The sequence below is a fragment of the Heteronotia binoei genome, chromosome 12 (genome assembly GCF_032191835.1).
Source record: "Heteronotia binoei isolate CCM8104 ecotype False Entrance Well chromosome 12, APGP_CSIRO_Hbin_v1, whole genome shotgun sequence".
Lineage (NCBI taxonomy): Eukaryota > Metazoa > Chordata > Lepidosauria > Squamata > Gekkonidae > Heteronotia > Heteronotia binoei.
This window is the reverse complement of record NC_083234.1, coordinates 71077086-71094456: the sequence shown is the minus strand read 5'-3', so window position 1 is coordinate 71094456 and position 17371 is coordinate 71077086. Positions and strand designations below refer to the sequence as shown.

General features: G+C 45.1%; 1 protein-coding gene across 1 annotated transcript in view; it reads left to right on the top strand.

The window, feature by feature from the left end:
- Positions 1-1394: 1394 nt before the first annotated feature.
- Positions 1395-17371, top strand: part of RAPGEF1 (Rap guanine nucleotide exchange factor 1) — a 192535-nt gene continuing 176558 nt past the window's right edge. Inside the window, exon 1 of the mRNA XM_060250718.1 lies at positions 1395-1536. Within this exon, the coding sequence (XP_060106701.1) occupies positions 1512-1536 (25 nt within the window). The 5' untranslated portion in view covers positions 1395-1511. The remainder of the gene's footprint in view (positions 1537-17371) is intronic.

The window sequence follows — 17371 nt, the reverse complement described above, 5'->3', positions numbered from 1 at the left end:
CTAATTTCTTTGCTCTTTTTAGAGGACATGTCTTCTTTCTGTGTGCATGTGTGTGCCCATCTTCTTTTAGGCTCTTAAAAAACCCGATGGAAATGTCCTTTTGGGGGGATTGGAAGGTCTCAGGACCATTCCTAGTGGGCAGCAGTTCCCCCAGCTGAAAGAGCAGGAGGATTTCAAATGAGAGCCGTCACAGGGATCACTAAAAGTGGCTTGAGGTCATCAGCCTTGGAAGGTGGCCTCTTCCTTTGCTTTCCAAAATCACTAAAAATGGCTTGAGGTCGTCACCTTGAAAGGTGGCCTCTTCCTTTGCTTTCCAAAACCACTAAAAGTGGCTTGAGGTCGTCACCCTTGAAAGGTGGCCTCTTCCTTTGCTTTCCAAAACAACTAAAAGTGGCTTGAGGCCGTCAGCCTTGGAAGGTGGCCTCTTCCTTTGCTTTCCAAAACCACTTAAAATGGCTTGAGGTCGTCACCTTTGAAAGGTGGCTTCTTCCTTTGCTTTCCAAACCAACTAAAATTAACTTGAGGTCGTCAGCCTTGAAAGGTGGCCTCTTTTTTTGCTTTCAAAAACCACTAAAGTGGCTTGAGGCCCTCAGCCTTGAAAGGTGGCCTCTTTCTTTGCTTTCCAGAACCACTAAAAGTGGCTTGAGGCCATTAGCCTTGGAAGGTGGCCTCTTTTTTTGGTTTCCCAAACCACTAAACGCGGCTTGAGGACATCAGCCTTGCAAGGTGGCCTCTTTCTTTGCTTTCCAGAACCACTAAAAGTGGCTTGAGGCTGTCAGCCTTGAAAGGTGGCCTCTTTTTTTGCTTTCCCAAACCACTAAACGCGGCTTAAGGACATCAGCCTTGAAAGGTGGCCTCTTTCTTTGCTTTCCAAAACCACTGAAAGTGGCTTGAGGTCCTCAGCCTTGAAAGGTGGCCTCTTTCTTTGCTTTCCAAAACGACTAAAAGTGGTTTGAGGCCGTCAGCCTTGAAAGGTGGCCTCTTTCTTTGCTTTCCAGAACCACTGAAAGTGGCTTGAGGTCCTCAGCCTTGGAAGGCGGCCTCTTTTTTTCCTTTCCCAAACCCGCCGAATAACGTTGCCCGCCGGTGCAGCGCGTCTGAACTTGGGCCGCCTTCCCTCAGACCCAGGCCTCTCTCTCTCCCTCAGCGGCTGCCGGCCTGCTTTTCCCCAGCCCGGCGGCAGGGCGCGCTGTGCAGCCGGCCCCGGCCTCTTCCGCGCCGCCCTCCCCTCTCTCTCTCTCCCCGGGCCCGCCGGCGGGAGGAGGGACCGAGGCGACGCGAGGCGAGGGGGCCGGGCTGAGGCGCTCGTAGGCCGCTGCGGCGTCTCCTGGCCGCCGCCGCCGCGCGCGCGTCTCGTGTGTCCGGCCGTGCTGCTTCCCTCTCCGTCTGGCGGCGGCGGCTCCTCGTCCACCCGCCCCCCGGCCGGCCGGGCTGGGCCTCTGAGCCCGAGCTCCTCCCGGGCCCCCTCTCCGGCGGGCGGGATCGGAGCCCAGCCCCGGCGCGGCCGCGACATGTCCGGCAAGATCGAGAAAGCAGGTGGGCAGCGGCGGGAAAGGAGGGCCGCGGGGCCGGGAAGGGAAGGAGGGGGTCGTCTTTCTGGGGGGCGGGAGGGGCTGGGGCTGGCCCCGCTTCCCCCACAACCGCCGCAGGGCGCCTCTGAGGCCCTCCCGCCAGGCTGGGTCAACCCCCTCCGCCGTTTATAACCTCCTCCTTCTTCCTCCCTCCTTCTTCCTCCTCTTCCTCCTCCTCCTTCCTCCTCTTCCTCTTCCTCCTCCTCCCTCCTCCTCCTCCTTCCTCCCTCCTTTCTCCTCCTCCTCCTCCTTCTTCCTCCTTCCTCCTCCTTTTTCCTCCCTCCTTCTTCCCCTTCCTCCTCCTCCTCCTTACTCTTACTCTTACTCCTCCTTCTTCCTCCCTCCTTCTTCCTCCCTCCTTCTTCCTCCTCTTCCTCCTCCTCCTTCCTCCTCTTCCTCCTCCTCCTCCTTCCTCCTCCTCCTTCCTCCCTCCTCCTCCTTCCTCCCTCCTTCCTCCTCCTCCTTCTTCCTCTTCCTCCTCCTCCCTCCTTCTTCCTCCCTCCTCCTTCTTCCTCCCTCCTTCCTCCTCCTCCTCCTTCCTCTTCCTCCTCCTTCCTCCTCCTTCCTCCCTCCTCCTCCTCCTCCTCCTCCTCCTCCTCCTCCTTCTTCTTCTTCTTCTTCTTCTTCTTCTTCTTCTTCTTCTTCTTCTTCTTCTTCTTCTTCTTCTTCTTCTTCTTCTTCTTCTTCTTCCGCTGTCTCGCTCGCCCCATAGCAAGAGCCACTTCGCTTCCTCCTTCAGCGCCAAACCCCGCGGGGCAGGCTTCCTCTCGGCCCCACAGAAGAACTGCAGCTTCCCCATCTCCTCCCAGGGCCGGGGAGGGGGGGGTGGTTTCCTGCCCTAGAGAGGAGGAACCGGTGCCCAGCCCTAGAGGACTCACTTGCCTCTCACTCAGGGGTGCCAGGGCTTAGGGGAGGACAGGCCTAGATTTGGGAGGTGTATCTGCCCCCCCAAAACAGATTGTCAGCTTTGAGCCCCATAGGACTGCCCCATAGGAATAGAGCAGCACTGGGTAGGGGTTTTTTTTTCCTTGCCCCACGAAATAGGTGTCTGACAGAACTTGCCCCCCATTTCCTTGCTTCTCAGAGCATGGAGGAACAGACCCCCAAAACTGGGGTTCAGGGTGTGACTCTGGTTTCCACAGGATGCTCTTCATTTCGCCATTCAGAGAGAGGCCCTACCGAGCAGCGTGCTCATCTTTTTCTAGGATGTACCCATTGAGCTGAGTTCCTCACACCCTACAGAGTTCTGTCCCTTTTTTCCTGCTTTGTAAACCCATACTTCCTTAAGGTGGTTGAAGTAGGTGGTCTCTTTTTCAAGCCCCATAGAAGCATTGTCTTAAGATTATACGGCCCCACAGAAAACTCTTTCCTGGAACTCCTCTTGCTCTTTTTTCAAGCCCAGCCTCAAAGTATTCTATAAGGAGACCCCCTGCAGGTCAGATATAACCCCTTGCAAGAATTCAGTAGTACCCACTATTAATTCACAGACTTTAAAAAAAGACAGTGCTTCTCTAAATATATCCTTGCCCATTCCAACCTCACAGAAGAGATGCCCTCACACACACCCCCCCCCGTCCCCCGCAGAATAACATACTTCTCTTTCAGACACACAGAATAGCTTCCAAGGTTCTCAACAGCCAATAAGCCCACCCTATAGAGTCACACTCCTCCCCATTCATAGAATTACCCCATAGGGTAATACTCCTTCCCATCCGTAGACTCTCCTAAGTTCCATGATTAAGCAAAATCACAACTCATAGAAAATCCTGTCTCCTCTCGCAGCCTGTTACTCAGCCCTTTAAAATAGATTCCCAGTACAGAGTGACTTTAAGGGCTGTTGCAGCCCCACAGAACATCCACCCCCCCCCCAGCTCCAATGGTCTAATTTATCCTACCACAGAGAACAGCCCCCCACCCTTAAACAGGGCTCTCTGGAAAAGCTGTACTTGTGGTGCGGGGAGAGGGAGTGATGCTTTCCACATTTATGTATAAGCCTGGAACTCCGCTGACCAGCCCCTGGAAAAAGCTTGCAGACACACCCCTCAGCTTCACAAAAGCTCGCTCTAACATAGCTGATGGAATTTCCATGTTTTTGGTTCCTTATTTACTGTGCAAGCCTGGTGGTGTTTGGGGGAACTGGAAGGTAGGGCTGGATGTCTCAGATCTAGACTTAAAGTGGGTGTGGGGAGTGCCTGTACCATGGAGGTGGAAGGTGTGGGATGACTCTGCATTGCTAGTAAAACTTGAATAGAAATAAGAGTAAGGTCCTTGTAGGGAGAGCCCCAGGCAGACACTGGGAAGTTTCCTGTCCATTTTAAATTTCCTTTCAGTCTTATTCTTTTGCAAGCTGTGTGTAGGGGGAACCCCCAAAAGTAATTGGAGTTACCCAGCCCTGGCTGCTATTTTATTTTATTTTTTAAAAAGAATATTCAAACTTGTTTCTGAAAACTGTATGCGGCGTCTCTTTTTTTGTTGTTGTTCAGTTGCACAGTCAAGTCCCCATGGACCAAGTCACGCCAGGCCCTCCTGTCTTCCACCATCCGCCAAAGTCTGCTCAAATTCATGTTTGTTACATCAGTAACACTGTCCAGCCATCTCATCTTTTGCCATCCCCTTCTTCTTTTGCCTTCTGTCCTGACACTAAACACGTCTCTAAACACATCTAATTACAGCATGCATTTAATAAGTGGAACCAAAGGTGTTAATGTGTCATGTCACCTATATGTGATGGTCAATTTGTAAGTACAAATTCTTGTGTGTGGGGGGGGGAGAGAGAGAGATGTTGCATTAGTGTCCCTTTACTCTCCTCATTCTCCAAAATGTTGGGTCAGGCTTGGATTTCTTGTCTGTTTCCTGAAAAGAGTTTTGGAAGGTACTGCCCTGCTTGAAGTGTGTAACTGGGATGTCGTAAAAATTCTATGAACTCGCTGTTGCTGTTTATAGCTATATTTGGGTGTACCAGGGGTGTTATATTTAAAGATTCAATTAGTGTTTTGCAAATCAAACGGCAAATTTATTTGGTTTTATTATGCAGCATTTAATTAGCACAGAGAAATCAATTTTGTATTGTGTTTCGTGATGTAAGGACTCGCTACATATCTTCCTTGGGGAAATGTACAGTAACAGGGAAACATTTCCACGCTATCTACTTTCTCTTTGACTATCCATTGCTTAGTCCTACTTTTGCTAGCTTGTGTCAGTGGCAGGGAGATTCTGAGTTTGAGTGCTTCAGATATGGTTTGTCCTGGCTTTGGAGCTCTGAATCTGGCTTCCTGTGGTGTAGTTCTGGAGGGGACTCTGGGGAATAAAAATGACTTGGTCTGCTTGAAACTATTGTATGTTACACAGCCATGTCTCCTTTTCCACTGTCTAATAAGAGAGCATCACATCACGGAAGATGTCCCTGAAATGCTGCAGATTAATTGCTGAGTCATCTCTTGGGCGATTGTCCTACTTGGCTGGAGAAAGAGATGGAGCAGGCTAGGTACTATCAGAGAGTTCTGTGGGGCAGCCCTGTTCAAGGGACCCTCCCGTCCACAAGTAGGGGTTGAAGGGGAAGGCCCTGATATTGAGAGGGATGCAGGGATCTCAGTAGTACTGGGAGAGGATGGATGATGAGTATGATTTACGTTAGCTGTGTGTGATAACCTATTTTGCCTGCCTTGTAAAATAGTGACTAGCCAGGTTGCCTGTGGTGAGAAGTATCAGTTGCCTCCAGGAGACCTTGGAGGATAGAGCTACAAAAGCTGTTAAGGTTATCTACATTGCACTAATTTCTTTGACAAATGTTTGACAAAGGTTTCCCATGTTTCTGATCACCTCTGAGGCATGCTCCCCCCACGTTGGAGACACCCTTCATTTTTACCTGCTCTAAGAGGATGCTTTTCAGGTATAAAACTTGTAGCTTGCTGTTATGCCTTCTGATTAGAGGAGAAGTGGCGTGCAGAGTTTCAACCGGCAGCCTCCTGTGAGAGCAGGAAATTCTGGACCTTCATTCCAAGTAGTCCAGTTATCCTGCAGAACCTTGGCGGAATTATGTATTCCAGTGAAGGAAAACAAACCTGAGCAGTAAATCATATGGAGAGATAGCAGTCAAACTCCTCTGTAGGTGGGTGCTTTGACAGTTCACAAGTGCCTTTATTTCATTCATTCATTTCTCGCAGCACATAAGGAATTTTTTCGTGGCACATAGTTTGGAAATTACAAGTCCGAGGGTTTTCAGGATGTTCAGTGCTCAGTTTTGCCCTTTTGCTGATCTCAGTTGTGTTCAGTTGCGTTTTTTGTTAAAAGTGTGGTTCTGTTCGAATGCAGAGACGAATAGCAAGCATAAAAATGAGAATCTCATTGGACCTTTGTGGGATGGGTGGATGTTACATCTGGTAGAAGACTGAGTAACAGTACATGGCCTCATAGGTGTTGAAAACAGAATGGTTTTAATTGTGCAGCACTAAAGGAGAAGTATGGTCTGTGGACTCATTGAGGCAATATGTAGATTCCTAGAAGGGTGTAAAGAGAGAATGGATGTTTTGGGGTGGGGGATGGGGCGAAGAGAGACAGCTGGAGTCTGTTGGAACGCAAGACAGCTGACTTGCAGCATAACAAAAAAAAAAAAAAGCTGAAACTGGAAACAATTTCTAAATTTATTTTCTGGGTGTGGATGGTCCATTTTGGGCCCTATCTGAAAGAGGAGGAGGACTCGTTCTGTCTAAAATTATCCATTGGTGCAACCTGGCAGGCGGGAATGTCTCATTTATCTGAAGCTCAGTCTGCTCTCTCTGTGTAGCAGTAGGCGGCATTACTGGATAATGTTTTTCATGCCTGGAAGAGTGTTTGGCTAGTCTTTCCTGTGCCAGCGAGGCAATTTGGGACAGTGCCTATAATTTCCTTTAGCCCTTCTGTCCTTCATTGAAATGTTTTGTGCCGGTTTCCTTTTGCCTTCAGGCCACTGGTTGGGACAGGGGATATTGCTGCTCTTTCTGTGACTGCTCAGCCGCTGCTCTCAGAACTAGCAAACTGGCCGCACGGAAAGCTTTGAAGATTGCAGAAGTCCGTCTTCGATTTACATTTTTGCTGAAAGATACCTTAGCTTTATCATACTGCAGTCAAATTCTGCTGAAAGCACAACCGTACCTTAAGAAAGATGTTAAATTTTGAAAGCTTGGCAGGGAAAAAAAAACGTTTCTGTGTTTTAGAGGAGGACAAAGTTTGGGAAAAGTTGACACATCTGCGATATTCGCTCCCTTATCAAGCCTAATTTTATTTTACTGTTTGAAGAACATAATTTCTAACTCGGCAAATAAGACTACTATCAAAGATTTCAGGTTTTCACGGCTGGTAACATCATTAGGGTTTGTAGAATCTTTCGGGATCAAGTGCCGTGTTCTACTGGATGTTCCAGTAGAACACGGCACTTGATCCCGAAAGATTCTACAAACCCTAAATAAGACTACTGCTTGGCATGTTTATGAAATTTAAAAGTAAATGCCTTAGATTTTTACAAGCAATATTGCCAACACATCTGAAACACATCGTAGTGGTTCGAGCAGCAGCCAGGAGAAGAGTCCCAGGTTGTATCCCCTGTCTTCCATGGAAGCTTGTGCTAGATGACCTTGGGCCAGGCACACATTCGACCTAACCTACCTCACGGCCTTGTTGCGATGACAGAATGGAGGAGAGAAGAATGATGGGAGCTGTTCCAGGTCCCCACTGGCAAGAAAGTTCGGGTATAAATGGAATAAAGATATAACCATGGCAAGAGAGCCGTAAACTGCTGCACTCTAGACCACGGGCCTCAAACTCTCTTGTTATGAGGGCCGGATCTGACATAAATGAGACCTTGTTGGGCTGGGCTGAGCCATGTGTGTACCTGTGTAAGATTGGGTAGCAGAGATATTAACTTTATAAAGGACACAGACAGACACAAAGATTTTTTTTTTAAAACTTAAAACAAAGCATGCTTAAAATATTAGCACTTGTTGGTCTTAAAGGCCCCGTGGCGCAGAGTGGTAAAGCAGCAGTACTGCAGTACTGTGGTCTGAACTCTCTGCTCACGACCTGAGTTCGATTCCGGTGGAAGCTGGATTCAGGTAGCCGGCCCGAGGTTGACTCAGCCTTCCATCCTTCCGAGGTCGGAGAAATGAGTCCCCAGCTTGCTGGGGGGGAAGTGTAAAAGACTGGGGAAGGCAATGGCAAACCACCCCGTAAAAAGTCTTCCGTGAAAACGTTGTGAAAGCCCCAGAGTCAGAAACGACTGGTGCTTGCACAGAGGACCTTTCCTTTCCCTTTGTATTTCTCTCATGGGATCCAGGGAACTGGCAAGAGAGACCAAAAGAGTGAGGAGCCTCAGCCAGTAGAAGGAAGAGAGGCATGGCTCAGTAGCTCTGTTGTGTGATGGAGAGAGCCTGATAAAGCAACGTCTGCCTCCCCCCCTCAGCCAATGAAGAAAATAGAGGTTTTGCTGTGTAGCTCCTGTGCAGTTGAGCAAGTCTTGCAAAGCAAGCTGTGATGCAAAAGAAAGCAAGAGAGAGGGAGAAGGAAGCCAGTTGCTCGGGGGCCTGATTTGGCCCCTGGGCAGCATTTTTGACACTCCTGCTTTAGACTATTTAGTGTGCGTGCATTTGCCATTGAGAGAGAGAGAGAGAAAAAATTTTGAAATCACAAATTTTATAGCAATTGAAAGGGAGTATGATGTTTGGAGAGAGAAAGCGTATCATACAATCATAACAGAACTAGTAACAGATTTGACTGTTAAACTTTATGATAGCGTGTGGTAGAGAAAATCAGTTGCATTTAAACACATATATTTAATAAAACATTGCATATGCCTATTGTGTACACATGAATGATCATTATATCTGATTCTCAGCGTAGTCCCAGATGTTAATCATTATACCACAGATTGGGACAACTCAGAAGAGAGATATTTTGACAAACCGGGGAGGGTGCCCAGGCAGAAAGATCCTAAACCTTTAAAAGAGTGGAGTTACTTAAGGTTATATCAAAGGGATGGCCAGCTGTGGCTCTGGAGCCACATGTGGCTCTTCCACACATATTGTGTTACTCTTGAAGTCCCCACTACCCTGTCAGGCAGCTTGGAGAAGGCATTTCTCTCTTTAAATAACTTCTTCAAGCTAAGCCAGCTGGTGGCTTGGAGAATGCATTTAAAATTAAAGTTGCTTTCTTTCCAGCTCTCCTCCCTCCCCCATCTATTTTCTTTCCCTCTTCCTTCCAACATTTGATGTTTATTCTATGTGGCTCTTACATTAAGCAGATAAGATTGACAAGATAGGGAAAAAATGATGATATACTATGAGAAAATGGTAGAATATGATGAGTAGGTTGTTATAGTTTTTTAAGCTGCATCATATATATCTTTAAGCTGTAATGCTCTCTCTCTATATATATCTAAGCAATCACACCATATATACTATGTTATTATTTTTAAACTGTTATGCTATATACCTTTTTTATTTACATGTGTATTAAGACAGAGGAATGTCCTTAATATCTGTAAAATTGCCCTTTACATTGTGTTTCTGGTAATTATATTTCTTATGTATTTTTCCCCATTTCCTTTTTTCATTCTAAGAACATAAGAGAAGCCATGTTGGATCAGGCCAATGGCCCATCCAGTCCAACACTCTGTGTCACACAGTGGCCAATATGTGTGTGTGTGTGTATACACACACACACACACATATGTATTCTACATTTCCTTAAAATTCAAAATAATATTTATATTTTAAAAAGACTGTGTGAGGGGGGGGGGGGGACGGGGAACAAAACCCGGAAAGGTATTGTCTTCACAAGTGCAGCCACACCGTAGTCCTGTCCCACTGGCCACAGACTTACTGGTGCAGGGCTGGCTGTCTCCATGCCAAGCAGCCCTGAAGAGACCTTGAACTGAGGTCATAGGCCTCTGCATGGGGCAAGGGCCGACACTGCCTTATCCACCCAACTCCGGGCTTTTTTTGTAGCAGGAACTCCTTTGCATTTTAGGCCACACCTCCCTGATATAGCCGATCCTCCTGGAGCTTACAGTAGGCCCTGTAAGCTCTTGGAGGATTGGCTACAGCAGGGGTGTGTGGTCAGATATGCAAAGGAATTCCAACTCATGGTGGAGGCAACAGATTGAGGGCTGTTCCTGGTCCAGCCCAGGTGTGTGGTTGTGAGGAGTATGGGGGGAGGTGGGGGGGCAGTGGCAGCTCTGGGGAATGGAAAGCCACCACTCCTTTCTTGCGGTCCCCGTACATAAGCCAGGAAGGTAGAGGGGTGGTTCTGCAGGTGGACAGGCTGGCCAGTGAATATACATCCTAAGGAGGGAATGAGGAGAAAGTATGGGATTCTCCACCATGAGTCCTGTAGGTCCCCCACATGCTATTATCTGATTCTGAAGGTTGTCTTACATGAAAATCTTAATACTGCAGCAAGTCACACTTTCTCTTAAAAAGCATTCTACTCATTCCGAAAACAAAAAAAAAATTTACAAGCTTTTTCAGTATTCTCCAAAATTTCCATCTTTTCTGTTTGACATGAAAAAAAGTCCGTGAGATGGGGAATCAGAAATGTTTCCCTCGATTTTTTTCCTTCTCTGGTCCTTCATATCGCTCTACCCTATGATTTTACTCATGATTATCTTAAAGGTGAAGCAAAGCATAAGTGTTAACGTGACTCGTTTAGTGGTGCGAAAATTCCATAGAAGGCACCTACTTAAAGCGATATATTGTATGAATTGTACACAGTGGCATAGTCCACAATCCCTAACGCTTTACATCAGGCTTCTTTCTGAACCCCTTTCTTACATTACAGCCCTGTTTCTTTTGACAAACTGGGGAGGGTGCCCAGGCAGAAAGATCCTGAACCTTTAAAAGAATGGAGTTACTTAAAGTTGCTTACTGTATGTTATATCATCCAACAAGATTGATAAGATAGGGGGGAAAGCCCTCTTGAATCATTCAGTTTTGCTTCATTTGTGGGAAGCCAGGGGGATGGAGCCTTCCTGAACATACCAAGTAGGCCATTCCATATGTTGGGGGCCACAGTGGAGAAGGCATGTTGATTTTGCTCATTTGCTTGCATGGCAGCACTTACTGAGGCCCTGCTCAGATGAGGGATGCTGGAAAATCATAAGGGGAGAGGCGGAAAGGAAAGTTTTACTCAAAATGCTGCTTTCAGTGAAAATTTCATATAAGACAATCTGCAGCGTTAGATAATAATTGCCATGTATGTTGGAGACATGCATATTTTCAAGAATATGTTGAGATGTGAGCAATCTGGGCAACAATTATAATGATTTTAATGGTAATGTTAAACAGTTTGGCATTCTCAATGTTATAAAAGTTTCTTGATATCCAGATACGTTGGTAATCCTACATATTGTGACTATGTGAAGTTTTTTCTGTCCCAGTAATACACTTTATTTTGTTAACTGCAGAATCCCCCCCATCTTTAATGTCTATTTTTTCTTATTATTTCAGATGGTAAAAATTAATATACATATAAAAGTAGCATGTAGGGTGCAGCAGTTTACAATTCCCTTTGGCTATATTTGCAGTTTTTCCTGCAGAAAGCAAAGATATTTATACTTTTAAATTCCATAAATATACTGAACAGTACAATCTTATAAGCTAAATTATAAATGATGCATATTATGTTGTTAGATCAGTAAAATAACTTTTTAGGCTTGATAGGAAAGTGAACATTGCATATACTTCAGAGTTTCCCCCACATTTCTGTTTTTCCTGAGAACAAAACAGGGTGTGTGCTCCTCGTGGTTTCAACATTTCCAGAATTCTTACCAACTCTCCATTTTCGTGATGGTGTTTTTAAAGCGTCACAGTTGTTGTTTCTGGTACGTGACCTCTTTAAACCTGTGAGTACAGTGAGGTTGTGTGTATCTTCAAAATACTGTGGTATGTAATTACAAAATGAATGAGTTTGTTTAGATGATGTTTTGCTGTTTATCTCCAGTGCTGTTTATTTAATCCTGCCAGTCTGGGGAACCATTCAGGCATGCTAACATCCTTTGAAAGAATTCACTCACATAATTTCCTCCAATACAAAACCGTTTTGAAAGGTCTGGGCAACTCCCTCTTCGTTGTAGCAAATCTTTCTCTCTCGCTCTCTCTTAAAAACCCTGTGTTTTCTGATAGAGCAAATTTCCATGCCCATGTGATCCAAATGCTGTTAAAGTAGCCTGAGGAATGTTCTCCAGATTTAGAAACTTTTTTTTAAACTCGCCAACTGTCATGCAATGAAGGGCTTAAGGGGGAATCGATAGTTTAGCCAGGGTTTTGTCTTATGACTTGTCTATTAGGTTCAAACTAACACCCCCCTCCCCCCCAAAAAAAACCTTGGAATGCTCACTTTGGCTTAATTAATTATGACAAAAAGAAAACTCAAAACTAAGGGACTGCCTTAGTGGTATGTCATTAGTGTTTCCCACATTTCGGATAGTTTACATGCGTTCTTTTCCGATTTTAAGATATTTATTCCCCTCCCAGGATATTTTTACGGCATCTATTGGCTGTGGTCAGTTGCTGTTATTTTACTATCTTGTGGGATTGTTAAAAATTTCAACTGTATGGAATATTTTATGAATACTGTTACCCGTCCTGACCCTTGTTATACAGGGGAGGGTGAGCTATAAATTGAACTTAAAAACAATTGGAGGCATGCTATGAAGCATGAGAAGTTGCTGTTCCCACAAGCTTAGAGTGAAACAAGGAAATGTTATACCATTAACCTGTATCCTTTCACACATACCCACACGAAGCTGCCATGCTGAATCAGACCATCGGTCCATCAAGGTCCATGCTGTGCTGTCTTCTCAGACGGACAGCAACTCTCTGGAGTCTCAGGCGGGGGTCTTTCACATCCACAACAGCCTAGTCATTTTAACTAAAGGTGCCAAGGATCCAAACTGGGACCTTCTTCCAAGGTTCTTTCATTGGGCCACTGCCCCTCCCCAAAGCCCCTCCGTATCCAGAAGTCACTTCCATGGTTGTCATGCATAACCTGTGATCTTACATATGTTTCTGTTGCACATATGCCCCAACATTGCAGTTGGCTAAAGTTTCCTGCTTTGCTTGCTGAGTCTGCAGTGATTTACCAAGAGCTTATCTGTTTCCTCACGTATTGCCATGCTGAACAAGACTGCCAGAAACTTCTTTCTTTTCTTATTACTCTCATTACAAGTTTATACTGTTTTCTTGCTCATGTCTTTTAAGTCTTGTTTTCCATCTTTATTTATAAACATTCTTACTTCCTTTCTGTTCTAACCTTATCCTTGCAGCCCACTCCTCTTCCTTTTAATTCCTTTAATTTCATTTTTATCCCACCTTTCTTGCTGAGACACAAGACATCCGATGAGCAATGTAGCAGGACGGGGGTTACAAAATCAGAAGACAGGGCAAATAAAAGCAGTCTGAGAGATGGCATACTGTAGACCAGGGGTGGCCAAACTGTGGCTCGGGAACCACACATGACTCTTTCACACATATTGTGTGGCTCTCAAAGCTCCCACCACTCTCTTTAAATGCATTCTCCAATGCACTTGAATGCATTTAAAGTTGCTTTCTTTACACCTCCCCCTGTGTTACTCCTTCCTTCCTTCCTCCCCTCCCTCCCTCCCCCCCTCCCAACCTCTGACATTCATTCTATATGGCTCCTGCTTTAAGCAAGTTTAGCCACCCCTGCTATAGACAGTGTACAGTGTGGATTGGAGATAGAAGACAAAGACTGCAGACATGTACCATGACGTGCACAAGAGATTACAATCCTGCTCTCTTTATAAAATTGTTATACTGTGACCCTGTTTCTTCATAAAAGGCCGTTCTGATCATTTTTTTGTTTTACTCCCGAGAGGCATTTGCCAATGTTGAGGCAAAAGATTCCTTTTATCTGCTCTTCATTTTCACATCCTTCAACATTGCTTTGATTATTCTGTCGTCTGGTGCACCTTTTGCTCCAGCTTCCTTACCAGCTCTATGTTGTTTCCTTCTCTTTTCCAGTTTCTGCTATTTGTTTCTTTGACCCAGTTGACTTCTTCGTTTTTTGAAATGTATTACCCTATTAATCCTTCTTTTACTGCATATTCACAGTTATTTGCCATCTTTCGGTTCTTTCTCTTCCTCCTTTGTCTGCCCTTGTTACACTTGATAACTCATTTCTGAAGCCTTCGACCTTTTCTATTACACTATTTCTCTCTTCTCTTTTTCTTCTGCGGAGGTGGTGTCTGCCCTGCCCCTTACACCTTACTTTCCGTTTTGCCACCTCTGATCTGGTTTTCACTCTTTTAATTGAGCAGTGATAGCTATAGCTTCTGTTTCCAATAATCTTACAGCAAAACGTAAAAGTCTCTCTTCTTTCTTCATCCTTCCATGTAGCTGTTCATTTGGTATAGTTTGACCATTCAGTTATCTGGCCTTCTTCGATAGTATTTTAATCATAGTTTCAGTGATACAGGAGAGCCAGTTTTCTGTGGCAAGTTGTCCAAAACGGAAAATTCTCTAGGAAACTTTCCGCTACTGTATTGCTCCGTTTCAAAAAAAGAACTCTCTGCTGGTACATTTTTCTGTAGATAAATCAGTAACTTTGAATGGCATTTGAGTCAAATTCTGCTATTTCGGAGTTGTAATTAACAAGTGATGTAATTAAGAGTGATGGTGAGAGCACAGAAGATTTGTGGATGTTCTCTCCCCTCATTGGTGGATCTGTATGATATGGGATGTAGAAGGAAGATACAAATGATCTTAAGGGACCCTTCACATCCGGGCCACTTGCTATTTGAGATTTTACCGTCAGGTAGGCGATATAGAGTGTTGAAGGCAAAGACAAATAGATTCAAGGGCAGCTTCTATCCAAGTGCCGTGGTTAAGCTAAATGCAGGGTTATGAATGGTTATGTGTTTTTAGATGCATTTAAATGTTCTATGTATATGTCCTTTTGTGGGTGTTGATGTGTTGGTATGTTTGTGGAAGAGCACCTCATTTCGTTGCTCTCATTTTCTTTTTTGAGAACAATGACAATAAATTTATCTATCTATCTATCTATCTATCTATCTATCTATCTATCTATCTATCTATCTATCTATCTATCTATCTATCTATCTATCTATCTATCTATCTATCTATCTATCTATCTTGTAGGTCTGTCTTTAGGGTGCAGATGGTTTGCTGTTGCCTGCCTCTGCATAGCAACCCTGGACTTCTTCGATGGTCTCCCGTCCAAGTACTAACCAGGGCTGGCCTTGTTTAGTGTTTGAGGACTGAAGAGGTCAGGATATCCAGTGTAATTACACTGTCCTAAACTTGTAGGTTTAAGCCGGCCTCATTCTTCACAGGATTGCAACGTGAAATGTTGATGTCAAAAGCGTTAAGCAAAAGAAAAGTTTAAACCTGCACAGCAGATTCTCGTTTCTGTTGTTTGAACTATAGATTGGAAATGATTAATTTGGGTCGGCTGATGTGAAAGCAAAACAAAAGCAAGGCACCCAGATGCGTAGTATCAGCATATTGTGATATGTTAGAATCATAGAATCACAGAGTTGGATGGAGCCGTGCAGGTCATCTAGTTCAACCCCTGCTCAATGCAGGATCAACCTGGAGCATCCCTGACAGCTGCTGCTTAAACTACCAGTAAGAGGGAGCTCACCACCTCCCTTGGTAACTGATTCCACTGTTGAACAATTCTTGACCGTAAAAAATGGTTTTTCTAATATCTAGCTAGTACCTTCCTGCCCCCTATTAAACCAATTATTGTGAGTCCTCTTCTCTGTTGTCAACAGGAACAACTCCCTGCCCTCCTCTTCGTTGTTGTTTTGCTTACCAAATAAAAGCCTAAACATATTAAGTCAGGTGAGCTCAGTAGATTTAGAGTGTTAGAAGGTCTTCCATTCAACAATCTGTAGAAAATGTATGATTTATTGAACTTCCCCAGTTTGCATACAAAAAGTATCACTAGTCACACAGAGACATCCAGTGTTCCCTCCGAGCTGAGTTGGTGTGAGCTAGCTCACAGTTTTTTAGCCTCCAGCTCATACATTTTTGTCTTAACTCAGGAAAAATGGCTCCAGAGCAAACTAATTTGTGCAGTAGCTCACACCTTTAGTGCCATTATCTCACAAAGTAGAATTTTTGCTCACAAGATCCCAGAGCTCTAAAGGAAACATTGGAGACATCTGTATCATATCTCTGCTTCCAACTTTTTAGTGTTCTCTGCTATCTCTCACTGAAAAAACTCTGAGAGCCAGTTTGGTGTAGGTGAGAGCCAGTTTGGTGTAGTGGTTAAGTGCATGGACTCTTATCTGGGAGAACTGGGTTTGATTCCCCACTCCTCCACTTGCAGCTGCTGGAAAGGCCTTGGGTCAGCCATAGCTTTCACAGGAGTTGTCCTTGAAAGGGCACCTGCTGTGAGAGCTCTCTCAGCCCCACCCACCTCACAGGGTGTTTGCTGTAGGGGAGGAAGATAAAGGAGATTGTGAGCCGCTCTGAGATTCAGAGTGAAGGGTGGGATGTAAATCCAGTGTCGTCGTCATCATCATCATCCTTTCTCTCAAATTTAACACTGCCAAAATTGCAGGGTTTTCCCCCTTCCTCTTCATCCAGGCTATCCCTTGTTGCAGCAGTCTTTGCATGGTGAACATGCTTGTGTGAATCACCTTTCTTAGACAGTGGCTTGCCCGAGGCCATCTGGTGACTTTTCATGATTGAGATGGGTGTTTGGACTAGTGGTCCCCAACAGTTTTGAACCTTCAGGCACCTTTGGAGTTCTGACCCAGAGTGGTAGGCACAACCACAACATGGCTGTCACAGGAGGTGGAGCCAGCCATGTTTTTCTCGGTGCTCAAAGTAAAGGGGCTCACACAGTTCGCTCCACCATGCAAAGGATCATGTTGGAAATGTGTTTAGTTGGATGGCTGCATTTGCATATTCATGCAATTAACTTGATTTACATGGTGCATTTATGAATTTGTCAGGTAGGGTGCCAAACGGCAGTTAGTGGACGCTTTAACGCTTGTTCATGATTGCTTACATTTAGGTGTGAAGGAACCTCGGGAAGAATTGATTCATTAACTACAAGGGAGCCCTTGTTTGAGAGCATATTTATGTCCAAAGCACTTCACTGTTTGTATCTCATTTAGCATCTCCATCGTAAATCTTAGTTTTTAGTATGAGAGATGGTAGCGCTAGGCAAGGCAGCTCACAGGCAGGTTCCTGACTGTGGAGGGATTTGAACCCTGGTTTCTCCATCTAGTTCAAACATTTGGGCATTCTGCACCACGCTGGCTTCTAAATTAGAAAGGCCCAGTGTGGGTTCTTTGCTTCATTGTTTTGCTTTGTTTGTTTTTGCTTCCTTATTTCTCATCCTTCTGATTCAGAATAGCTACTCACCTGGTCACCAGTTCGGAGTAAGACTTTTGTGGGCAGGTGGGCTAGAAGAAAATTATGTGGTCCTGTAATTTCTGTGGAAGGGGCTGTGGCTCTGTGGAAGATCCTCGGCTTGGCATGCAGAAGGTCCCAAGCTCAATCCCTAGCATCTCCAGTTAAAAAGACAAGGCAGATGCGGTTCATTGGGGCCAAGAATCCCAGCTACAAATACAAGTTGATGGGATGTGAACTGGCAGAGACTGACCAAGAGAGAGATCTTGGGGTCGTGGTATATAACTCACTGAAAATGTCAAGACAGTGTGCGTTTGCAATAAAAAAGGCCAACGCCATGCTGGGAATTATTAGGAAGGGAATTGAAAACAAATCAGCCAGTATCATAATGCCCCTGTATAAATCGATGGTGCGGTCTCA